This window comes from Solea senegalensis, linkage group LG15 (genome assembly GCF_019176455.1).
Source record: "Solea senegalensis isolate Sse05_10M linkage group LG15, IFAPA_SoseM_1, whole genome shotgun sequence".
In the NCBI taxonomy this organism is placed as follows: domain Eukaryota; kingdom Metazoa; phylum Chordata; class Actinopteri; order Pleuronectiformes; family Soleidae; genus Solea; species Solea senegalensis.
Genome location: NC_058035.1, coordinates 12,183,246 through 12,208,686, shown reverse-complemented (window position 1 = coordinate 12,208,686; position 25,441 = coordinate 12,183,246). Strand labels below are relative to the sequence as shown.

Genomic DNA, 25,441 nt, shown 5'->3' with positions numbered 1-25,441 from the left:
AACAGTGACCGCCCAAGGTTCATGGTGGGGGCGGATGGTGCTGGCTGTTGCTGCTGTTGCTGCTGCTCGCGCGGCGTGAGGTCTCCAACTTGTTATGTTGCCGATCGAACCCTCGACTGACACAATCTAAACCTCTGTGTTTGAGTCGAGCCCCAAGAGTGTGAAGCTCAATTTAGTCCGCAATTTGCGAGCTTCCATTCATCCAAATGACTTGAACAGAATAAAAAAACAACCTGACAAATGAACAGTCTTTATCAATTAAAAATAGTTTAACGATGTGCTCCACTGTGCATATAATATAACATCAACTCAAACCTCACCTTTTACTTAAGTACAACACTCACGTATCTGTACTTTACTTTAATATTTATATTTCTTGCAACTTTTACTTCTACTCCACTAGATCTCCTCTAATTCCCTCAACCTTCCAGGAGAAAGACAACGAGCCCTACCTCTGAGCTACCATGGCTCAGTTCTAACCCCTCACTTTTTTAAGACTTTTACTTCTAAAATGTAAGTACATTTTCTATCAGAAAATTACTTTTGATACATAAATACAGTAAATGACATATACTTTAAGACTTTCACTTAAATAATATTATAAAAAGTGACTTTAACTTCTACCAATTATTTTCTGGTAAGATACTTGTACTTTTACTCAAGTATCCCTTTTAGATATTTATACAAGACTGCAAAATATACCAAATTATTATAATAAAAAGTAAAAAAGTAGTAAACCGAATCAAAAATAATTTGCAAACAACAGCAATTTATTCCCTAATACAATACATTAATACATGTCACTTTTCCCTCTTCTTTTGCATAAATTATTATTTTTTTAACTTTAATTTATACCACAATTCCATGAGCGTCTCCTGATATTGTGTTATTACTGTATTTTGTTAATTTAAAGGAAGAATATTTGCAGAGACTCCCTGAATATCCTGAACACCATATTGATTTCTGTGTGATATTACTGAAGAGGGAATCCTAGGCCTTTCTAACAGGAAAAAGATCCCCCAGAGAAATGTACTCAGACTCCCACATGACAAATTTTGTCTGAAGGGAACCTAGTCTGATTTTGCTATGATTTGATGCACAATTATGTGGTTCAGTGGTGCCAAAATAATAGTGTGGGCCGGGTGACAGCTCAAATGACAGAGTTTAATCACAGGAGTACTCTAATCCTGCTTCATACTACACAGAATATGTTTCCTGATTCATCTGAGGCCACCACATGTATTTTTTGGAGATACTTACATTTTTAATTTGACGTTTTAACACCTACACATGAAGGAACCAAAATACCAAAACCTACATTGCATAGTATGTAGAGCCAATTGCTGAAAATGGTTGTTAAACATAGTATGCCAGAATATGTACAGGTCTTTTTGTAGAGCGCTTTCTCAGCTCCTGAGATGCATTTAAATGTGTGTGTATGTGTTTTATATATATTTTTTTGTTTAATTGTCCAGTCAGCCCTACATTGTTCATTTGTACACATTAACAAATAGTTGATACATTTAGTCACTGCAAACACTAACAAAGTGATAAATGATTGTCAGATTCCGGATGTTTCTGGAATATTCTGGCATGTTTCCGGAACATTCACATGCTAAGATGTCAGGGGAATCTCTGGCTTTTGCAAGCCCAGCGAACAACACAGCTGTTGATAATTTTTTGGTATTATCACCAATCATCGTGTCCTGCCTTCACCCCTCTCAGGTGACCTCTAATGAAGTAAAATACCTCACTTATTTAACACCAGTTGGAACTGTGGTCGATATGAAAAGCAATTGAAAAGAAAACCTTTAGTAATTTTGATGAACATTTCTTAAAACTAAGTCATGGCACAGACGTGTAAATGTACAGTAAATAAATAATAAATAAATACCTGTCAAAATGTATTTAAAACTATTAAATACCATTTTTGAAACTGTCTATCCTTGGCGCCCCCTAGTGCTAGTTTTAAAAACACCTTGTGTTATACAGCAACATGTGTCTACATAAAGGCATAAATATATTTGTGTGCATTTGTTTTTTCAGTTCAGTACATATTGTTATTACTACTTATTGTTTTTATTTCATAATAAGCTTAGTTTTTTTTATTTATTTGCATATTTCGATGATATGTTTACTGTTTATCATCTTTGTTTTTTTCACTGTCCATGGAGCACATACTTCCCTGAAAAAAAAAAGATCTTGCCTTGTGTTATTGAGTGTAAGCCCTAGTATTATTTATCCCTATATTTACTGAATTTTAAAGCTAGAAATAGCATAATTTTTTTCTAAATTAGATGTGTACATCAGATATTAGTTTCTTAGCCACTGCCCTTCCAAATGTTTTCACGCCACTGTTTGTAAAATAAGATTGTTAGTCATAATGCATGTGACTCAACTCGCGGTCGTTTACAGTCGCACCCTGGTGATTAAAACAAGCCTACTCTTTTGCGTCCCACTTCAAAATAAAAGTCTGTCAAGCCAGTTGCCTCCATGCATCATCATCAGCTATGTTAAAATAAAAAGTAGTTGTGGCCTTTGTAGGTATAAAGTGTTGGCTAATAAATAAAACTGCACTACAGACGTATAAGAAACTGAAAATAGTTGACGGAATTTTATGCTGCCTCACCCTGACCGCGCCTGGGCACTCAGCCACGCACGCGTACGTTCTCTCCACTCACCGCGTGACGTATGCCGCCCGGTTAGCTAGTCTCTAAGCAATTTAGCTAGCTGCGAACGCTGGAATCGGTCGTCGTTCGATTACTAGTTTGCAGCTGAAGTTTGTGTGTCTGGTGACTGTCAGGATCGACAATGGACGACGAATGCTACCCCAAAACACTGTAAGTAATTTCAATGTGGAAATTGTTAATGTGCGTTTGCTTTGCTATCGCCGGGAACCGGTGGCTAACCTAGCTAGCCGTTGTACCTACAGTCAGCACAGCTGCTAAACAACATAAACGTTTGCCTCGCGAATATCGAGGTCGTTTATTCAAGGTCATGTTTAATTAACTAAAATATGGGTTAAGCTAACGTACCTCACGTTACATGAATAATTCAATTCTAATCTTTTCAAGGTTAGCTGCCAAAAAACGGTATGTTGCGCATGTTGATATCGCGGTATTCATAATTATTCAATATATTGTGCAGCTCAGTCCATCAGAAAAGCTGTAGAAACAGTAACGATGTGCTCCATACTTATTATTTGTTATTGTAGTGTGAAGATTAGAGTCACAATACCTGGTGTTGTTCATTGTTTGTGTAACTTGATCATTTGTGTTAATCTATGGTACTTTTATTTTGTTGTTGTTACTATTTGTTTAAATGCTATCTTTGCATAATAGTATCACTGTGAAATCGTTTATTGTTCCCTGAAACTGTAGCAGCTCTTAAATTAATGATCTCCTGATTCCTTGCAGGTATGTGGGAAACCTCTCCAGGGAGGTAACAGAAATTTTGATCCTGCAACTTTTCACCCAGATAGGACCTTGTAAAAGCTGTAAAATGATCACGGAGGTGAGCCGCCACAAAGTTTGTTTTGTTGGTTTTTGGTTGTACTTATCTTTATTTTCTTTCCATGTCCTCTGTCCTGTTATTCACATTTATTGGTGGACTAAGTCCCATTTTAACCTAGAAGAAAATTAGAACTGATAGACATCTTTAATATGTCCTCCATCATTGAGAAATGTGAATACAAGTTTTGAACTGCAGTTAGATCACAGCTGTGTATGATAGTGAAACCTACATTTTCAACTGCTGTTTAAAATTCACAGTAATATATCTATTCCTATCATTTTTTTATGTTCTGCTCTGCTCAGAGATGTTAATGAATATTGTTTTTTCTTTGCTTGACATGTCTTTAGTTAATTTATCAGTATGGTTTGATTGATACTATTTGTTTTATACTCAGATGTCATCCATGTGATCAAATCACGATGGTTTTAACTCTAAAGAAAATATCCATACTTAATAAAGAATTCAGAGTGCCCCAAAGACAGTTGTACTTTAGGTAATTTAAGAATGAAAGGACAGTTCATCAAGTATAGAATCTTATTCTTGATGAGCACTTTTACATTTTGTGATCCCAGTGCACCACTCAGCATTGTTCTTGTTTTCTGACATTGTTATTAAATGGCTCTGTTTGAATTTGTCCCACGCAGCATACAAGCAATGACCCCTATTGCTTTGTGGAGTTCTTTGAACACAGAGATGCCGCATCAGCCCTTGCATCCATGAACGGGAGAAAGATATTAGGAAAGGTAGGCCATCTTATTTGTTCCCAAAGTATGAGTGGGGTTAGGGAGTTTATTTTGTTGTTAGATTTTCCCTGTGGTCCTTGTTCTTCAGTTTGTAAAAGTCTGTCATGGCTTCAATTCATCTCTGTGAACTCTCTGCTTTCAGGAGGTCAAAGTAAATTGGGCCACCACTCCAAGTTGCCAGAAGAAAGATACATCCAGTAAGTGTTCTTACATTGAGTCACTGCTAAAGATTAGACAATAGTAAGTGGTTTCTTTCTTTTGTTTTTCTTCTAGATCACTTCCATGTATTTGTGGGTGATCTGAGTCCTGAGATTTCCACTGAGGATATCAAGTCTGCATTTGCACCTTTTGGGAAAATCTCGTAAGTTATTTTTATTTCAATTTAATTTTTTTTATTAGTTTGAACTTCAATAATTTCATTGCTTTAATGCAAACACATTGATTTCTTTCACTTAGACAAGGAATTTCAATCATGTATTTTGTAAGTCCATGTTGACTGATTTGCCATCTATGGCCATGTTTACATGCACATGAGTATTGTCTAAACTGTAAATACAACATTATTTATTTATATATATATATACATATGTGTTTATGTGTGTGTATATATATATATATATATATGTGTGTGTGTATATATATATATATATATATATATATATATATATATATATTTGTGTATATGTATATTTATATATGCATAAAGTTACGCAACTAAAATAGGTTTTGAATTTCATAATTTCAAACTTTGGTCCACTGGCACTGAACTGGCTTGGTTTAACTGGTTCTGCAAATTAGTACTGTATGAACGCCCTGAAAGAATACATTATTAATTTGACAAACTTGTATGATAAGCCATTTTCTTATTTACAGCAATTGTTAGTATTCATTTTGTTTGATTTTTAATTATTTGTCAAATTTCTATTATGTGTTTAAGTATTAGGACACCATATCCATATCATGCATGTAAACATAGTTAATAATGGACAAAGATAATTTAAGCATGTAACAGTGGATGTTTTTTAACATACATATTACTTTTTTAAAAACACTTATGGATTGAAACTAAGTCATTTAAGTTATCAAATGTTATAACACTTAGTGTAAGCCACCATGTACCTAACTCCAGCTATTTACTCCTTGTGTACTTTTCACGGCTGAATTGTTTGCCTTAAATTGACACTTGCTTTTCCTTACTCATTTATGATGTGGTAAGTAAATTGTACAGTGTGTCAGCAAAATCTAAGCTTTGTGTTGAACCTGAATAGCTTTTAGTTGTGGGTCTCAGTGAAGTAATAGCACTTTGGTTATTTTACAGAAATGCTCATAGGATTGGACAGGAGCTTGAAGGCACAGCAAGGAACTGTGCACTCTGGAGACACAGATGTAGTTTTTTTTTTTACCTCCATTCTTTCCACATGTCTTTAATTGTAGATGCTATGTGTTAACATGACTTAGCCAAGATGAACAGAATCCACTAGGCAATGTAGTCAGTCTAGTACATTTCTGTTTAAATTGTCTCATTTTGATTTTCATAGTGTTGTTTGCAGCCTAATGATCCTTTTCCAAAATTACTGAAAATGTCAATTTCTCAAAATTTGCAGCTCCTCAAACTCCATACTCCATATTGGTGGTAAAGAATTGACCAGGAAAAATAAAGAAATCTGTTAACAGGCCATGTATGCCGTTTAATTCCTTTTTTTCTCTTTTCATATATTCTCTATACATATATATGCTACTGTAGGAAGAGCACCAACAACAGATTTTAAGAATGCATGGTAATTCATATGATCAGTTCCTTTTGTGAATTTAAATCAATATTTTTAAGAGCATTGAACAAAAGTGGTGCTCTAGAGGTGAGGATCCATTAATTAATACGTCTAAAATTATTATTTAGAATAAACTGTAGGCTGCATGCATTTGTATTTTTTTTTGTTTTTTCCGAGTGTTACATTTTGAGTCAGTGCTCAGTAAGAGGTCATCATAGCTAATATATCTTTTTGTAGGACAGAGTAGAGGATTCACAGTTCAGAGTTTTGCGTGGTTCGTTTTAGTTTGACGCATTTAAAATAAGAAGAGCACTGATATTGTTTTAACATTTTCCTGCAGGGATGCTCGTGTTGTGAAGGACATGGCGACAGGCAAATCAAAGGGGTATGGATTTGTGTCCTTCTACAACAAACTGGTAAGGTTCCGATGCAACAACTCAGACTGAAGGTTATTTCAATTTTCTGTTTATCATCTTATTTTACTATCGTAAATCACAGTTAATAGTACAGTCACAACAACTCTAAATAGTTTAACATTACAGTTTGTTTTCGTAGTCTTTTTTAATATTACTTGGTTTGAAATCAGTAATTGCTTATATTGAATTGATTTTGGTGACTAAAATACTTTTCAGATACTCTAATCCTGGGAAATAACTGTCTTTGATTTGGATTTGTAGGATGCAGACAATGCCATTGCTAACATGGGCGGACAGTGGTTGGGAGGACGCCAAATCAGAACCAACTGGGCAACACGTAAACCACCAGCTCCAAAGAGTTCTCAGGAGAGTAAGTCTTCAAGCCCACAACAACTGAACACTCACACATGGATTCAGGGAACTATTTTTGGTGATTAGATCCTTTTTTAGGATTTTGCTGGAGTTTGCAGACTGTCTATATTTTAGCTTCTATGCACCAACTACTTAACCATTCTCATTTGGAGTTTTCTGACTGCAAGTTAATAAAATAGAAGTTGATGGTGCATTTCAACTGGCTTCCTCTTCACTTCTTTCTTAGGTATCGTGAATATCATGAGGACTAAGGAAAATACTCGTCTTCTGGTTTTCTTTTTTTGTGTTATTAGTTCTTGGTTGCTAGTTGCTTACTTGCTGCTTCCTTGATTTTTTGGAAGGCTTGCCCACATACATAGTTTTTGTATGTGAATTGAGAATATAATTACATACACTAGTGTTCAGTGTGGCTAATAGCATCCCAGTCTGCCCTCAGTTTGTCGTGTTGCATTTACATCTGTAATTTTATTTGCAATCCACAGAAAACGCATTTTTCATATTGGGTGTAAATGAGTTAAAGGTTCTGCTCACTGTTGTGTTTACTCAGTTAGGTCAGCCAGATACATTTTGAATACTCTACTTAAGGTCCATGGATTTTCAGATATTTGTTTATCATGTGCAGTATGTCACCTATGTGCATTTGAGGTTTGAAATTTGATTGTTCTTTTTCAAATTTCGTTTGTTTTTTATTTCAGATTCTTCGAAGCAGCTGAGGTTTGAGGATGTACTGAATCAGTCCAGTCCCAAGAACTGTACCGTTTACTGTGGCGGGATCCAATTAGGACTATCGGGCAAGTATCATCTCGAGAAGTCAATTTTTTCCACTTTCATCAAATACCCCAAGAATTAACTATATAAACCTGTTTCTCCTTGGTTCTTTCAGAACACCTTATGCGACAGACCTTCACACCTTTTGGTCAGATAATGGAGATCAGAGTTTTTCCGGAGAAAGGATACTCTTTCATCAGGTAGTGTCTCAGTTTATTGCTAAGTTTGGCCTCTAGATGTCAACACAAACACTTGACATGACTCCTTGTCATTGGCATGTTTTCTAAAGCCTCACCCTTGTACTTTGATGATGGACCCGTCAGATTGTAGTTTTAATACTCTGTATTTTCTGACTTGCTCATCAGGAATGATGTGAGATAAATTGCACTGCTAAACTGCTTTTTTTTCTTCTCAGATTTTCTTCCCATGACAGTGCTGCCCATGCCATTGTTTCAGTCAATGGTACTTTCATTGAAGGAAATACAGTGAAGTGCTACTGGGGCAAAGAATCACCCGACACTGCAAAAAGTCCACAGCAGGTATGGACAGTGTAATTTTTAGCTAATTTAATAGGATAAAACAGATACTGTATTGAAAGAGAAAACAGTGAATGAGGGAAGATAAGGGGGAAAACATGTTACACTTGTGTCTGGTAAAACCAGAACCATGGACAGTGCAATGGTTGGTGTCTTAACCCATGAGCCACAAGGATAATATGAAACCATTAAGTCTCTAATTGTGATCCAATCTCTCATTAATGTTACGGTCACTGAACAGAAATATTACAATTGTGACAACTTTGCATCTGTTGGTTTTTCCCAGGTTGAGTACAGTCAATGGGGACAATGGAACCAGTTCTATGGAAGTCCACAACAGCAGCAGTTTGGCCAGTATGTGTCCAACAGTTGGCAAGTTCCCTCCTATAGCATGTACAACCAGACATGGAACCAGCAAGGATTTGGAGTAGAGTAAGTCTTGTTTTCTTTTGTATATTTTTCCTTCAGCCTGAGTGCTTCAGTTTGTTTTACGTCACAGCTGATGTTTGTACAGTTAGTACACGATGAACACAAGTCACAGTAGTTACTTTAATTCAGTATTTGTGTGATCTTGACAGGCAGTCCCAGTCACCAGCCTGGGTGGGAAACTTTGGATCTCCTTCAGCACAGGCTGCAGCCCCAACTGGTCAAGTAATGTCCAACCTGGCCAACTTCAGCATGGCGGGCTACCAAACACAGTGAGCTGGCCCAAACCAAAGTGTAACACCCTTTAGACCACACAGCACCCTCAACTGGACAGCTTTGACGAAGAAAGGCAGGGGGCACATTCACAAAGCCTTTGCAGCCAATAGTTGCTCTAAAGTTTGTTAAACTGTTGTGTTTTAAAACGTCTATTTTAATTTCACTTTGGACTTAAAACAAATGTTTGATGAGTTCTGTCTTGGAAAAATGCTCTTGGCCTTCTAAAGGAAAGCCAAGCAACCCATATTTCTTTCTGTAGTAGATGTTAAAAGACACACCAATGTGTGTTTTCATGAGTCAAGACGATTTACAGTACTAGAAAGTTTACTGGACGCACTCATGAAGAGCCAAACACCATCAAAAGATTGGTGTAGTTCATAAAAACAAATTGCCCTGACAACTTAAACATGTAAGAAAAATTCTATGAGGAAAAAATTAAATAAACTTAACTGATTCAAATGTTTGGAGCTAGAAGCCATCCTGTTACTCCAGCAACCCACTGGAATATGGTTAGGATTAAAATCCTTTAAAAACCTCAAACTTGATAATATAAATATTTAAGTTATCAAACTACAGCAATATATATCTGCTTTCAGTTTGCCAATAGGTTTTGTAATATTTGAATATTTCAAGTGTATTGGTTTGTTACGGACTCTTCATAATGTTTGTTCGTCATAGTTTTCTGTCATTTTATATAAAGGAGGGTCTTTAAGCAGTGATAAGTACATTTTTTGTAATATAACAGGATGCCCGTGGTGCACGTCTGATGAATTTATACTTGAGAGTGAACCAGACTGCTATAAGATGATATGGGCTTAGCTCACGCCATATATCTGAACATTTTGGTTGTGTTTTTGACATATTTTTTACAAACAAAATGCTTTGTGTGTTGAAGTCCTAGTCAGTTTATGTGTTAGAAAATTTGTACGAGCAACTTTGACAAAATTATTATTTTAGTGTAAGGTGGAATCTCTTTGGTGAGATTTGTGTACAAAGAATATTTCACCTACTTGGCTCTCAAAGCAAAAAAAAAATTTTCATTTTGTGTGTAATCGGAGTATTATAGTATAATTGAGTAATCGGCATGGTCTTTGCAGACTTTTGATAGATTTAATTTGACGCTGCAATAGAGCCTGGTTGGACTTCCTTATAACCGTGTGTCTCAACGGAAAGGCTCTGTATTACATGCTCTATGTTCAAGGAAAATATTGTAAATACAGTGCAACCCCCACCCAAACCCTGTAAATTTAACTGATTGTGTGTGCTGATTCTGGGGCTGGTTTCCTAGAAGGAATAGTTCATCATTAATACATTTTTTTCTAATTTTTCTTTCTTTTGCCAACCTCAGTAATTTATAGTCATTTCTTTCAATGGCTGTAAAAGTTTGTAAAGAAAATTAAGAGTTAAAGGAGTACTTCACCAATTTGCATTTAGCTTTGTATAACTAGAATAGGGGTATTATTTTTGAAAAATTGTGCTTCCCAACCTCAGTTTCCCCAGAGTTGTGAAGTATCTTAATTCTTTCCTTTGTCATTTGCCCACCAGTGACACTTGGTTCTGTTAGCGTAACTGTTGGCAAAGATGGCGGACACTGTTTACATTCTTGGAATGAGGTCCCATCCCCCTACAAGTGGGTCTAAAAAGTGCAGAATCAGCGTTGCAGTGTCAAACCCCAGACCAAGGCTTGGACTAAGTGTCACTGGTGGGCAAGTAACAAAAAAAAAGAATAAAGATATTTCTTGACTCAGGTGAAACTGAGGTTGGGAGTTACACTTTTTCAAAAATACTACCCCTATTCTAGTAATACAAAGCTAAATGTAAATCGGTGAAGTATTCCTTTAATTTAGCACCAAAACCAGCCCCTCCCACTGCTCTGCATCAGGTTTTTACATAATTTTTAGCCACACCTTTGTGTCGGACTGTCCACACTTGGAAACTTTAAACTGGGATTATTTTTTATTTTATAGAAATTCCATTAAGTGGAATCAGTGGACATTTCCTAAATATATCATTTATTCTTCTGCCCTGTGAATTTTCTCACTATTTTGGAGAATGTTTTCATATATGCCAATGTAAACTATTTTAAACATCACTGATTAATTGTGGCAAGAGGATTTCGTAAAGTTATCCTGCTATTTGGATTTTATTTGCATATGTGCCATTCTGTACAGTGTACCACACACCTTGTAATGTCACCTATTTCCTGTTGTACAAGCCAACATTCATGACGATGTTTTTGTTATTTCATTTAAATTGGGGGGTGTTCATTTAACAAAACAGGATCATGTTGGCTGAGAGTGTAAATATGAACCTTGATTACAGTCAGGAAATAATGTACATACTGTAGGTAGAATGTTATGAAATAAAATGCCATCATGAAATTTCAGCAATATAATTTATGCATAAGCCTTAATTTGTGTTTTTTAAAGGGCCCCCTTATCTAAATTCTTTTGTAATGTAGATTTTCCCATCTTAGACTTTGTGCCATTTTCAGGATGTGACCAGAGGCAGATGAAGCATCAGCTTGAACTGCAGGCTTGTGACATGTACAATATTTCTTGCTTGAAAATAATGAATGTTATGGCAGTTTGCTTTTATGACAAGTAATTCATCTAAGTTGAACCACTGAAGTGATGTTTAATAATAAAGGATGAAATCAGTTTTCCGTTTCCAGGAAAATACTAAGTCACTTCAAATAAAGACATACGTCAACCGGGTCATTTCGTGCGTTTAATTTACACTGATAAGTTGAGCTTTATACACAAACGCATTGTAAAATTGTCAACAGTAATTCAACTGCATACAGAATTATTAAACTGAGGATTGTACCTTTTAATAGATGGGTTTGCTTTATAACTTGACTACCCATTTCTGCATGGACAATTCTGTAAGGACAGAAGACGCAAAGGATCTTCAAGTATATATGTTTATATGAGGTTCTTGATGTGGGAGAAGTTGTTGAATAATTACTAAATGATATAACAAGTTTAAAATATAATGAATTAATTTGTCACTGTCTCACTAAACGACGTAATTCAGTGCAGTAACTTAAACATTCATTGACAGGAATAAAGCATAGCAAACATCAATTTAGTCAGATGCTAATTGCACTGCCTAATAATGGACTGTATTACATTGCCTTTTATTTCTAACCTAATGTTGAAATAAATGTATTTTCCACAACATTTAACAATATCCAGATTAATATTCAGGTCTCCCCCACGGCATACATTGTAGTCCTCTATAATTCTAAACACATTTTATTATATACGCCCTAGTAAAGGTGCCTAGAAAGCAAATTCCAAAAAAATATGCATGTATACACAGTATTTACATATAACAATAGACTGAGTGACTTAAACTGAGTAGCTGAAGGGAAGTCATTCAGCCTTGCATTCTGTAAATCAGAAGTTTACTGATGATCTTGATCTGAGCGTCCAAACTGTTGCTTTCAATGTGAAGAATCTTTACTTTGAATATAGGAAAGCTTTGAATCACAGAATATTGTCAGTGGGTGACCCCGTCGTTCTCAAATGTCAGCTGACTTCCAGATAACTGATGATGATTCTGCCTCTCTGATCGTTAGTCACATGTGACCGTCAAATGTGGAGGTGGTGCGAACTTCTGGTCTCCTGAATGACAGATTGGCCTTTGTGTCTCTGTCCACACAAACCAGGATGTTCCCTTCTGAGGCAGTGTCATCACTCTGGATAGAGGTAAGTGGAAATTTTAACCTTTCTCCAATTATTACAGCTCTGTTGTATTGTTATTATGGCTTAAAAGACTTGAATACCTCCTCCATTTGAATGTTAGTCTTAATACAAGAATTTCACAACCAGTTTCCGTACTCACATTTTTATTGGTCACAAAAGATTTCCCTTGATTTTCGTTCCATTTGGCTTTCTCATGCACTCCCAGTTTCTCTGCAATCAAGTCAATCCTGGTTGTGATGCCCTTCACAGAGCTTTCGAGGTGGAGAACCTGTCTGGTCAGTCTTAAGTGTTGAGAGAAAGGTAATGCTGTCATTATTAAAAAGCAAAATATGCACTTTGACATAACATGGGTTATAGGTTAGAAAAGTCTCCCACTTCAAAAACTGTTCCAGATCCACGTAGATTTGACTGGAGTGGTTCTTCTGCTCAGTGGAGGTCACAGCAGGCTTCTCCATCAGTTCTTTCTCATAATTCTTTCCCAGATTGTTGAGTTCAGCGCTAAGAGCATCCTAACAAAAAATGGCAAATACATAGTAAAAACATCTCCTTCTACATTAATGCTGACATTAATTTGTTTGCTGGAAGGAAAAATGGAGTACAAACAAACCCTCTTTTCCTCCAGCTCAATTTTCATCCTCTCCTGTTCGGCTTCGTCTAGAACTTGGTTCCCATCGCTGTCAAACTGAGAGAAGGCTGCAGAAATTTCATGATCAGCATGTCCCATCCTATGAAATCATCAGAGCAGTGAGTTATCTTTAACATGTAAGTACAATAAGTCCCTTTGTTTTTGATATTTTGTCACTTACTCTTTAAGAGTTTCTCTGAAGTCCCTGAATTCAATTTCTCCAGATCCAGATTTTAGGGCCTTCTGAACGTCTGATATTTTCTCCTTTTTGAGTTTCAACTTCATAAATGTCTTCATATAGCTCTGAATCACAAAAAATATACAGTTTTTGGTTTTGTAAAACGTCACAAATAATCCGCCTACATCTAAATCATTGGCTTTACCTGCTTGATGATGTCCGTAATCTGCAGCTCATCTTTTTGGGATGAGAGCTCCTCTTTAACTTCTGAATATGTGTCATTTATGATGGCCAGGAACATGTTCTGATATACAAGTGCATGGACACATTTATGAGATTAGTGTTTTTTCGCCTTTTGAAGTCAACCACCCTCTGCAGCAGAATGACTTACCAACAGAACAAAGAAAACAAAGAAGACGTAGGTGACAAAGTAGATTGGCCCAAGAACTCTGTTAGCACGGTCAATGGCATCATAATCAAAGTCCCCAAGAATAATCCTGAACTGTGTGAAGCTGCAGGAATGAAAGGGACATGTGATGAGTTCATTCTGAATTAAATCAGTTCTACTGAGCTGCCATGATTGACACTTCTTACATGCACTTTACGAAGGTGCTGAAGGATTCAACTTCAGTCCCAAAGAGTAAATATCCAAGCTGAGCATAAGCAAAGAAGACGATGAAGAACATGATGGCGAATCCCAAGATGTCTTTGGCACATCGTCCCAGTGTGGAGGACAGCTGAGTCATGGTCTTATTAAAACTGATGTACTTGAAAACCTACAGGGACAAGAAACATGCACACGGTCTTTGGTTTGACACCAGGGTCACAAATTTCTAATGAAAGTAATGACCTGAAATGAAAGATGCCAGTGCCTTTACCTTGATCCACGCAAAGAACAAGTTCACAGCATTCATGTTGTTGTACTGTGTTTGCCAGAATGCCAGGAATTCAAAATCAGCATAGATGTCAGGCTGCTCCAGAAGTTTGCCAAGCAACTTGTCCACTTTGACAGTCCTGAAAACGTTGAATATGATGGCGACGATGGCGAGCTGGAAAAGAGAACAATTTAACTCTTTGAGGCCGGAGCAAATTTGTCTGAAACAAATATAACACTTTTTTTTTTTTTTTACCATTATGACAACAATGTCCAGGATGTTCCAGATGCTTTTGAAGTAGGAGAACTTGTGTATTCGTAGCTCGAGAAACTCCTCCACAACATAGTAGAGGATGAACAGGCAGAAGACGACCTCACAGCCGAGGATGAAGTAATCCCAGTAGTTAATGTAGCGAATCAGTTTGACTGTTCTGATCTGGTAGGAAGGGATTGCTCCACCGGTTGCTGGGAATTCAACCACCAACCTGAAAGAAGTGTAGAAAACATAAGACCAATAATGAACCGCTACCAACTACTGAGTGAAGTTGCCATTTTTCATTGTTGCGTTTACCTGATAACACAGAACATGTTGATGTTTGCGTTGTAAGTGGAGAAGTCGATGAAGACCACTCTGGTTCCCTGGTCCAGCCATAAGTTGTCCATCAGTTCGTTGAGTATGACAGCACTATCTTCTTTGGTGAGATTCAGATCTTGATAGTATCCTGCTCCAGTATAAGTAGTCAGCATGCCCCAGTGAGAGGAACCCTTTATCTCTTTCTCCGTGTGGTAGGTCCAGCTGTAGATGTACACAAGAGCATGGAAATCACTTCAATAAAACAATGACTCTTACTGCAGTGTAGTGTCCCTTTGATGATAGCAATAAGAGAGGCTTACGCTGTGCCATTAATGAGGCCAAAGCTGAGGTCATTCTCCTTCTTCTCGTTGTAGACGTCAAAACATCCCGTGATCTCTTCTGCAAAATCTGTGTGGACTTTGCAGGAGTTGTTCTTGATCTTTATCTGCCTCACCCTGGGGACTCCCAGCAACATGTTCTCGTAGTAGATGAAGGAGCGCTCTCCGCTCTCCAGTGACTGGTTATTGTACCATTTAGTCCAGTAGAGGCCGTCCAGTAATGGGCCTTGAGCATACTGTTCACATGACGAGAGGGTGGATTCACACAGGTTGAGATTGAATGTACTGTAATCATTGTAGTGACCATGGAAGGAATTAATAATGGCTGAAAACTCACAATCCAGAAGTCGGTCATGGTGCCAATGGACTGAAACCTAACCCCACTTTCACTGGCTGTATTCACGAACAGGTCCGTCATGGCTTTAGTGTAATAGTAGGTGCTCGAACTGGTCATACCATATGTCACTGAAAGACAACGTAATCACACTGGTAACACCCAATCGCTGATTCCTATCACTCTTTGCTCAGACTCGGCTTTTAACATTGCTCCATTGAGCGGTCTAAGATAAGACAGCTCAGAAGCAGACACGCAAAGCCTCATTGAGGACTCTTGTTTGGCCGTGTTTATGTCACTGCTGTCAAATAGATCCAGATCAGATGCTATTATTTGTTTGAAGAGAGAGCACGCTGGTCTGACACAAATAGCCCCATCAAAGAATGTAAATCTAAGCCAGACAAAGAAACAATGGACGAGGCCTAATGCTCTTATCGCTAAAAGGCAAGAGAGCAGTGTCCATGTCCCTTTCTCTCCTAATGCTCAGCTGGACAATGGCTCACAGGTGGAAGAATGGGAGGGGCATTTGTGGTGGTAGGCATTAAAGCAGCGTATATCAACAGCCCAAAGTGCCCTATACAGTAACTTCCTGCCGAGTGGTGAGCAGTGATCGGCTAAAACAAATAGTTTATGGAAATGCATTGAAAAGTGGGATTGGTGTACATAACAGCAGCGACAATTAAAGAAAATATCTCATTATCTTCATTGAAAATACGCTGAAATACAAAGGCAAAAGGGCATTTGGCGTCATAGTGTTTGGACGTAATTTCAATGCATTTCATAATAAATCTTAACAAGTGTAAACCTAATTTAAAACAACATTAAATAACAAAATATTCCATTTTTTTTTTTACATACAAACATTCTTGTGTCATATGTTGGAGAATGCTTTGTGAAGTCTTTGTGACTGTAGCACTAAGTTCTTGCAGTTAGTGCGAGGTAAACATCTTAGTGTAAGGAGGACACTTACAGAGACATATGTCCACCAGGAACACCACATAGACCAGTAACTCCCGTAGTGTGGTTCGGACAAACAGCTCCCTGTTGTCGGAGGTGTTTTCTGTCAACGTTGTGCCCCACAACCCTACACAAAATATCAATTCAAACCGTCAGACATGAGACACAAATACACTTCTGTTGGTGTTGTGTTTGTAAAGACCTGTCATGATGTAGTTATACCAAATTGTGTGACTTAATCTTACCTTTGATAAAAGAGCAGCAGCCTCTCTGTTTTTTCTCCAGACTTTTCTCAGTGGGTAGTGGTTCCTCAGGTGGATGGTGGAATGGGCTGGGGCTGTCCAGCTTGTACATGCTGTCCATGGAGCCCTGGAATAGAGGCTGAGGGTTGTAGATGGTGCTGACAGCGCGGGGCAGAGGTGGAGGAGAACCACTGTAGCCATGGTTCACCCAGGCACCTTTGCCCACACTGTCCAACTCCACCTGCCCGCTCAGGTGACTTTCGGCACGGTTGTTCAGGCACTTCATGCTGTCTGTGAGCATGAACTGCAAGGGGTTCAGATCAGAGAAGAAAGTGAAGCAGAGCAGTGTCGGCAGCTTCTGAGCACCTGCTGGAGAGATGATTATAAAGAGTTGATGACATAATCTTTGTTGAGGGAGGAGCTGCTGGTCCTCTGCTGGAGCTTTGTAGTCTTGAGATTTAGAGGTTTACACCCAGTATAATGTATAATGTATGACACTTCACTAAGGTTTATTCAAATACTGGACATTTTAATCTCTTTTGGTCAGTGATACAATCACGTGTACTATTAACTAATGAGATTCAGTCCTTAAGGTTGTGGATATTTGTTAGATATGAGTGTATCGTTTTATGAATGTTATCAGTGCATTTGATACTGTATGATCCCTCCTTCATGCTGGCACAGAAAATTTATTATAGTTACTCAAAAAACACTTCCAACATGTTTTAATCGGCTGGAAATGTCTTAAAAGAGTAAAATAACATTCACCCATGGTCATTCTATAGTTACAAGACATTTTCATTTCTTTTGCGTCACGACTGATCAACAATTTCGTCCAAAAACACGCTCCTATTGAGGAAAAAACTTAATTAATTTCATGTTGATCGCCGGCTGTTCACCATTAGTACCTGATTTAATGAAGAGCATAATTGCGGTGTCACTGATGGCTCTCCGCCTCATTACCATTCCACACTTTTGACTCTGCCCTCTATTCATTTTTGACATGCCAACTGTCAGAGAGCATTGATTAAAAGTATGTACACACACAACATTGGATGTGGCAGATGTGTCATTATGACCATCTGCATCAGTGTTTGGCACCTTCTCTTCTTTCAACCCAACAAGTCACATGCAATATGTTCCACATGTGTATATAAGTGTTTAGAATAAGGAGATAACGTAATGGGATACAGACAGGAACATGTGCTGTATATAATTCCACTTTATAATATTTACATATATAATAATAGAGTCTTTCCACTTTATGTAGCTAGAGTTTGGGTCCAGGGATGGTCGTTCATGCCTCAGTGGCTCTGAACACAGCCATTAGCACACAATAGAGTTTAATTTCTGCTCCCCCGCTGAAGCCATGGTTGGTTCGGGCACACAGGCTTAATCTGCTGCGGCCACCATTCAAACTTCTTCAAGTCTGTAACAATCACTTGTCAGCGGCCGATGATTGCAATTTAAATCTGTAGCCGCGTGGCTCCGAACAACAGACACCCGCGGATCATATGGCATCCTGGCTTCTCTCTGTTACAGTGAGTTTCTAACTTCAAAAGGTGTCACTTTTAATTTAAAAAAACATGTTTAATTGAGAAGGAAATCGTTTAATGATTGTTCTGTTTTCCTAATTTATACGATTAGATTTATTTTGTGCCTTGGTGACGTAAAAGTGTCTTATCTCAAAGCACAGGAGCTCTGGACTAAAGCATGATTTATTCCCCCAGTACAAACTGAAGCATTGCAGTGGACATGACCTGCTGAAAACCTGACAAGCACAAAACAAAGACAGAGCTGTAAATTACTTGTTCTCTGTGATAACCCCTGTTGTAAAACCAGACAAATTAGGGTTTAAATGTCAATGTGAGCGTAAAGTATATTTTTGAGCATAAAGCAAAAGGACTATATATATATATATATATATATATATATATATATATGTATATATAATACATACACATATATATAAAAAGGAATGTAGCAGATACACTATTAAGTTGCAAGTCATGAATAGAGAACAGGAGAAACATTTTTCATATAAAAAATGTTTTATTTTTGGTAAAAAAACCAAACTATAATTCAACAAAATAGAGGTCTGCATGTGAAAAATAACATATCTTCCAACTCTACAAACGTGTACTTAACACTTTGTCAATATAGTCACATGTTGAATCAAACTATGTAACAAAGATCACAATGATTTTCTCAGAATCAACTGAAAATTGCACAACATTTTAGGGGCCGTATCAAAAATAACTGATAAAATTGCCTGTCATCATAATGACACTATTGCTATACTTTGAACAAAAAGCTGCTCAACATTTTTCAAAACCAAAACACATTTTTGAATGTCACACAAATACGGAAAAAAATAAAATTATGTAATACATATGTATTTACTGTCTCCTAGACTGGAGGAACTCAAAATCAACAAAATGACTGATTATCCAACACATGGCAGCAGTTTACACGTGGACCTGATGTCCATCAAACTGATAGGGGAACGGTGAGTGGATGTAGTCCTGTCCCGTCGGGGAGTCGTACCCAATGAGGCAGGCGAAGTTCTCAGGCTGCACACAGTCAAACTGCAGGTCCAGGTCCAGCCACTGCCTGTGAGGAGCGACGTGCCTCCTGGCGTCTGTCAGGATCCGGTTCAAGGCCATGATGTAGCTGAGGGCCATCTGCAGGGTTTCATACTTGGACAGTTTTTTGTCCTGGCTCCACTGGGGGACCACTTTACGTAAGCAGTCGAAGGCTGTGTTCAAACCCTGCATCCTCTTCCTCTCTCTGGCATTGGCAGCCATCCGTCGCCTTGTGGTGGGCTCATACTTCTCTGGGCTCATGGAATCCATCTCTGAGGACTCGGATCCAGAGTCAGTGCAGCTGGGCCGCCGGGACTTCATGGTTTGAGTCAGTCGATTTGTCCAAGACGTTTCCAGGTTGAGTTTCAGGGGTTCCTCAGATGTTCCTCTATGTATGTCCAAGCTGTGTGTCCTTTCTGCTGAGTATTCACCAGATAGAGAATGGACAGCCTGAGGAGGACAAGGTGTCTCTGATCCTGGACACAGTGAAGGGTGCAGCTTTTATAAGATGGAGCAGTTTAACAGGTGGCAGCAGGTGGAGTCCCCGCTCCCCCACCCCAAATATTGTTCATAAAGAAACACACCCACACCCACTCTCACACAGAGGCACACACACACACACACACACACACTCAGTGAACACACAAACAAACCCTTAATGAAATTCCAATTATCTTAGGCTGGGCGACCTGGCCGTGGCTTCACTCACAGCCATGTGTCACACACACCAAAAGTACCATCTGGTATCGACTCATCACAGCTGATGATGCAAACAACTTTTTAAAAGGCTGAGTCGTGGATGTTTCCCCTGTTTAATGTTAATTTCCACCAGTTATCTGGAATAATGATCATACGTTAAAATACAAAATAACAGCAAAAGCATCAGTTATATTTAAATTAACTGCTGCATCAGCAAAATATGATACATTTTATTTTTGACTGAGCTTTTCAGATAAGAAGGACGACAGAATAAAATTATAAGGTTAAAAATCGACCTTATTGTGCAGGACTGAGTTCATATTTAGATGAATATTAGGTTAATGTAACTATAAATAAAAAAATAAAAAAAATTCATAAATTAAAAAAAATTACATGTAACATTACATTGTAAAATAAATAGCGTTTACATATAAACATACAGAATGTCACCTCATTGTATAATAACAATAAAAATACATTTCTTTCATGATCATGTTAATTTTGTACCCCATTTAATGTCACTTTTTCAAATTAAGGAATATTACTAGATACCACAGTGTCATACTGCCTGTATATCTTTTAGTTAGAAGAAATTCCCTTTCACTTCCCATGTAACTGGCCTTTCTTCATGTAATAATACCCATAATCTGAGATTAGCCCGAGGCTACAGAGTGTAAGTGTGGTCTGTAACTGGAGGGATTTTAACAGCACGTCAGTGGATTATGAGCCTCTAACAATATGGACCAAGATGGTGTAAGGAGCACTGAGCACACTTTTTTGTGCAGGTGTACAAATAAGATTAAGATTTCCATATTAATCTGGGTCTACTCTCTTCAGTTGGTCTGTGAGGATGATGATCAGAGCTGTGGCTTTACTGAATCACAGTATGTGGGATGATGCATTAAGGCTCCTCATGTGGTGGAGAGCACATGTGAAATAAATAATTGATCTGTGTAGTGGTCCGAGAAAATGGGACAGACAGAATAATATGTCTGTCTGTCCTTTCCATCTGGCAACAGTGAATGCTGTAATACAAGAGGCTCGACCCATTTGTCACACGTTTACTCTCAAAATGTGAGACATCACTTACCACTGCTGTTACTAATACTCCATTTTATATGAAAATAGAGATAGTTTTTGGTTGCAATACACAGAATGTGACTGATTTCTGTGAACCACTGAAGCACAATTGTACTAATTTTCCTACTGTATTACACATAATCTATATATTGTGAAATCAATTCTGGGGAAAAAAACAACAACTTTGACTTGGTTCTAATTGTCTCTTCTCTGTAGTTTAAGGTTGTATAGGTTGACTTTACAATTCAGTGCTTAATACATTTATTAGACCACCACCCAAACTCACAGCTGCCCTAAATTAACAGCGTTGCTGGTTAGCAAAATAATTGTTTACGTTTATATAATGGTTAATACACCAGTATGTAGAAGCTCTTTAGCTGAAATCATATTTTTAATGCTAAAATATAATTATTATTATTATCCATGAATTTTCGCAAAAACAGAAAAAAAAAAATATATTTCTTGATTATAGTTATTTACTTGCATTCCTGAACAGAAAAAGTAGTTTTAGTGGTTGAATGTTATGCTTGAATCATTTCTGACTTCTTAGAGAAGAAGCCCAGTGTGTCAGCTCAAATAAGGGTGTAAAAAGTTTATAATAAATAGCAATATCATTTTTAGTTTTTAATACATTTTTGAAAGATTTCTGCTTTCCGGTTTTTAATACGGGACGTGGTCTAACAAATGTGTTAAGCACTGTATATACTGTAGCTATAAATTATATTTTACATATAAGATATGTATGTCTTGAACCGACATATAATGTGTTAATAATGTGAATCCCTTTACTTTTCCTGTAGTAAAGGACCTGACTGTTTGTGTTGCTTCTCCTTTGTCGTGGTGGAAACACAGCTCCTGTCGCTGTGTATTGACAAACTGAAAGCTTGGGTGTAGAGGATAGGTTTATGAATGATTAATAACTGTCAGAGGCCCACAATAATACCCGTCTCTGGTACTGGGTCATGCACAAAAGCTGATGCTGTCTGTTCACTTTGGGGATGGACTGGTTAGCTGTGCAATTAGGCATATAATCCCATCTACCCGTTGGTTCATTGATTACAGATTTATGTAGTTTGCCAGCTGCTGCTTGTCTTGTCTGAGGGCCTCGCCTCAGACGTGGCCTGGACCTTTCGTGTCTTCTTCTCTGTCTTTTTTTTTCTTTTCTTTAAGGCAACCTTTCACATGATTGGCTTCTCTGAGTCTTGATGGGCTGAACCATTTCCTCTGTCCAAAGCCATATGTTATGACTGAGGAGGGACCCGCCTGGCTCTGGCAGGAATATGTACTCTCATAAATCCACATCTTCTTTTTGAGAGATTAAGGCACAAAGCATATGTTTCTGTCCAGGAGAAAGTGTAAATCTTATTATCATCACAGGATTATAACCAAACGAGCCGCGTGTGAATAAGATCAGACTTTCTAATGTAAAGCAAAAACAGCACAAGTTAATATTTTGTTATATTTGTTATTTTTGCGTAAATACAGCAATATACAAGTTGAGTAAATATAGAAAACACAATTTGAATCATGGTTTTATTCAGTACAAGTCAGCTGTAAGAATAATACTATATAATACTAATGATAATCATGAAAAAGAGGTAATAAAAGTGTGTAATGTTTACAAGGACACAGATATTTACTGATTAGCAACACGTAGAGTGAAGTCAGTGAACAAGTAGGTCTGGCAGCTGGTGAGACGAGGCTTGCAGTATAATTAGGTCACGTAAGGTGGACGTAATTTTATGCCTATTTGAACTCTTCTTCTCGTTTAATTGGACTCATTAACAAAGCTTAATTGGCTTCTGAGCGTTTCCTTTTTGTTTTGGATCAGGCGTCAGTTTAAGTTAACAGGTCTGTGATCAGTCTGCAATGGCAGATTATTTAAAATGATTTATGAACCGTCCGGACCATTAAGGTCATCTGGGTCAGGTTTGCTGTGTCCACAGAATGAGGACTGAACATGAGGAAGCTGAATTCAATCTTTATTCCCTAAATGGAACAAACTTTCAGAACAGTGCAGGTCTTTAAAATCAATTCATTCTTTTGAATCTGGCCTGAAAACCTACTTACCTGTTTTCTTTTTTCTATATTTAAATTTAAAGTTTTTGTGTGTGTTTTATTATGCCTTTTATATCTATAATGCTGCTTCTGCTGGATGTATCTTCCTTTTTATTGTAAAGCACTTTGAAATGCCTTATTGTTCAAATGTCTTGCCTTCAAAGCTGCAGTTTCTTCCAGACCAGGGGTCTGCAACCCCATAGCTGTTGCCAAAGAAGAGCAGACAAAAGGCACGTGTGGGTTTTTTTTTAAGTGAAACACAGAACTACATAGACCTATTTGTGTACTTTCATTATTTGTGGAAAGTTGATAAAATAAAAAGTGACCCAGATCATGCCTGAGAAATCCTGCTGTCATCACTATCACTGTGAAAAAATACTTTTTTGTCACATTTTGGACAAGATACTAACCTATGACTTTTTTGTCACTTTTTAGACGACATAATAAAGTATAACTTTTTTGTCACATTTTGGACGACATACTAACCTATGACTTTTTGTCACATACATAGTATAGTATGTCGTCTAAAATCAGACAAAAAACTCATAGTATAGTATGTCGTCCAAAATGAGACAAAAAATTCATGCTACAGTATGTCATCAAAAAATTGACAAAAAAGTCATACGATAGTATGTCGTATTCAATCATATTTGGATCTATTTAAAGGTTATGCTCTTCAGTTTCAACGCTGACAGGTATCAAAGTAAACTAAGGGCATAGTTATGGAACAAGCTCAATGATGAAATTAAATTGTGTAAAACTCTTTTGGGGTTAAAAAAAAAGTTCTAAATGTAAAGTAATTACAGCTTACAATGCAAAGTGAATTCTTGTACATAATAATAATAATAATTATCAGTGCATTGTTTTATGTATTTTCTCCACATTTCTGATTTTCTTGTTTTTCCTAGTGTACAGGATATGCAAAAATAAGCCATGTCCTTCAGCCTATTCCTTTTTTCGGTTATTAGCATAAATGTGTTAAATGATTTCACTTCATGTTTATTTTTATATGAATGCAACCAAAATTAAGATATTCATCCATTCAATCAATATTGTAAAATACACAATTTTTATTTACTGTGTTTATCGTTGTATTAAAAGAAATTTAAATATATGGCAAAATGACATATGTTACATCACATAAAAGGGGTTTCAATTTGCCACAAATGGCTTCAGTCCTTGTCCGCCCGCTCCCAGCTCTGTAAAGCAGTTTCTTTGCTGTATATATTACCAGTGACAGACATGAATCATGCCAAAGAGGCCTCGCTGTAGGGCATCACCACGCCACGTTGACAATGAGGGTGAAGTGTTTGAGTACGTCCTGCCACGAGGCCCATTGGCCCCTGTGGCAGGGGCCTCTGTGCAGCTTGAGGAGCCTTGAGGATGACAGGTGCTTTTCGTAATGCCTAACTGATGAGAGCCAATCAGTGCGCCCCGTTCTGCTGGTGTGTGTCTGTGTGTGTGTGTCTGTGTGTGTCTTCTCCTGTTGTTGTCATCTGGCCTGCTAAAGTAAAGATGAGCTTGACTGACAGATGCATCTGAGTTCACAGTTTATTGGTTTCTACGAGAGAGCCAGATATGCCAATTTAGATAGTGACAAAAAAAGTTCCCATCTAAATGGAATAATTTTACCACTGGGAATTCTGAGCTGGGAGAATAGGGAGTGTGTGTGTGTGTGGGGGTGGGGGGTTCTTATCTTTTAACAAGGCCTGAATGACAAACACAGGACAGTTAGAGGCTGACAGAAACAGCAGCTTTTGATGCTTCACAGGGGATCCATGAAATAAACAATAGGCAGAGGAAACGGAAAAACGAAAAAAAGAGAAATACGAATGGCTGGGTTTGTGTGTTTCAGGGTGGAGAATGCAGGGAGGAAGCCATGCACCAGCAGTGGTGTGATATAGCAGGATGAATCTGATGCATCATTAAATAAAGTGGAGACAGAAGCTGGTGCAATGCTCTCCTGCCTTTTCGATTGTCCTTATTTGTTTCACCCTCGTCTTCTCCTTCCTCCTGTTTCTATTTTCCACTCTCTCTCTCTCTAACTTGCACAAACACGCATTACCGAAATGCAGTTGATCTCTCTATCGCATACGGCATTAAACTATAATGTATATAATTTCTGCATACATTATCCCACTGTTGTGCAGCTATTGTGTGGACCATATTTGAGAGCTGTAACCCATGTAAGTGCCTTCTGTGCTCCTGACTGTTAATAAAACCAAATGTCAATACAGCAGCAGCGCCAGCAGCAGCAGCAGCAGCAGCAGCAGCGGTGCTCCCCGGGAACCTTGAACTCTGAATCATTTTCTTATGGGGTTAATAATGAGGGGACACCGAGTCAACGACTGACATATAAAAGAAT

General features: G+C 37.7%; 3 protein-coding genes across 6 annotated transcripts; 1 reads left to right on the top strand and 2 right to left on the bottom strand.

Annotated features, from left to right (window-relative positions):
* Window positions 1–2,661: 2,661 nt before the first annotated feature.
* Window positions 2,662–11,536, top strand: tial1 (TIA1 cytotoxic granule-associated RNA binding protein-like 1). 4 transcript variants are annotated; one of them, XM_044045677.1, is made up of 12 exons: window positions 2,667–2,840; window positions 3,417–3,513; window positions 4,158–4,256; window positions 4,399–4,453; window positions 4,530–4,617; window positions 6,366–6,441; window positions 6,703–6,811; window positions 7,509–7,604; window positions 7,697–7,781; window positions 7,997–8,120; window positions 8,404–8,549; window positions 8,696–11,536. In XM_044045677.1, exons 1-12 carry the CDS (start codon window positions 2,812–2,814, stop codon window positions 8,817–8,819), a joined length of 1,128 nt encoding a protein of 375 aa, XP_043901612.1. In that variant the 5' UTR covers window positions 2,667–2,811; the 3' UTR covers window positions 8,820–11,536. The 4 variants fall into 4 exon arrangements, with proteins under 4 accessions (XP_043901614.1, XP_043901615.1, XP_043901612.1 ...); XM_044045679.1 differs by lacking the exons at window positions 7,509–7,604; window positions 7,697–7,781; window positions 7,997–8,120; window positions 8,404–8,549; window positions 8,696–11,536 and adding an exon at window positions 7,040–7,502 and having other exon boundaries at window positions 2,662–2,840; XM_044045678.1 differs by lacking the exons at window positions 2,667–2,840; window positions 3,417–3,513; window positions 4,158–4,256; window positions 4,399–4,453; window positions 4,530–4,617 and adding an exon at window positions 5,653–5,935.
* Window positions 11,537–16,991, bottom strand: pkd2l1 (polycystic kidney disease 2-like 1). The gene is made up of 15 exons (XM_044045674.1): window positions 16,658–16,991; window positions 16,426–16,539; window positions 15,459–15,586; window positions 15,104–15,357; window positions 14,781–15,005; window positions 14,466–14,694; window positions 14,214–14,384; window positions 13,930–14,111; window positions 13,727–13,847; window positions 13,541–13,639; window positions 13,339–13,460; window positions 13,140–13,257; window positions 12,908–13,041; window positions 12,672–12,813; window positions 11,537–12,525 (listed from the first exon to the last, which is right to left on the bottom strand). Exons 1-15 carry the CDS (start codon window positions 16,953–16,955, stop codon window positions 12,406–12,408), a joined length of 2,457 nt encoding a protein of 818 aa, XP_043901609.1. The 5' UTR covers window positions 16,956–16,991; the 3' UTR covers window positions 11,537–12,405.
* A 1,709-nt stretch (window positions 16,992–18,700) lies between these two features.
* On the bottom strand, window positions 18,701–19,704 carry atoh7 (atonal bHLH transcription factor 7). Its single transcript, XM_044046258.1, has one exon. It carries the CDS (start codon window positions 19,558–19,560, stop codon window positions 19,123–19,125), a length of 438 nt encoding a protein of 145 aa, XP_043902193.1. The 5' UTR covers window positions 19,561–19,704; the 3' UTR covers window positions 18,701–19,122.
* Window positions 19,705–25,441: the final 5,737 nt, after the last annotated feature.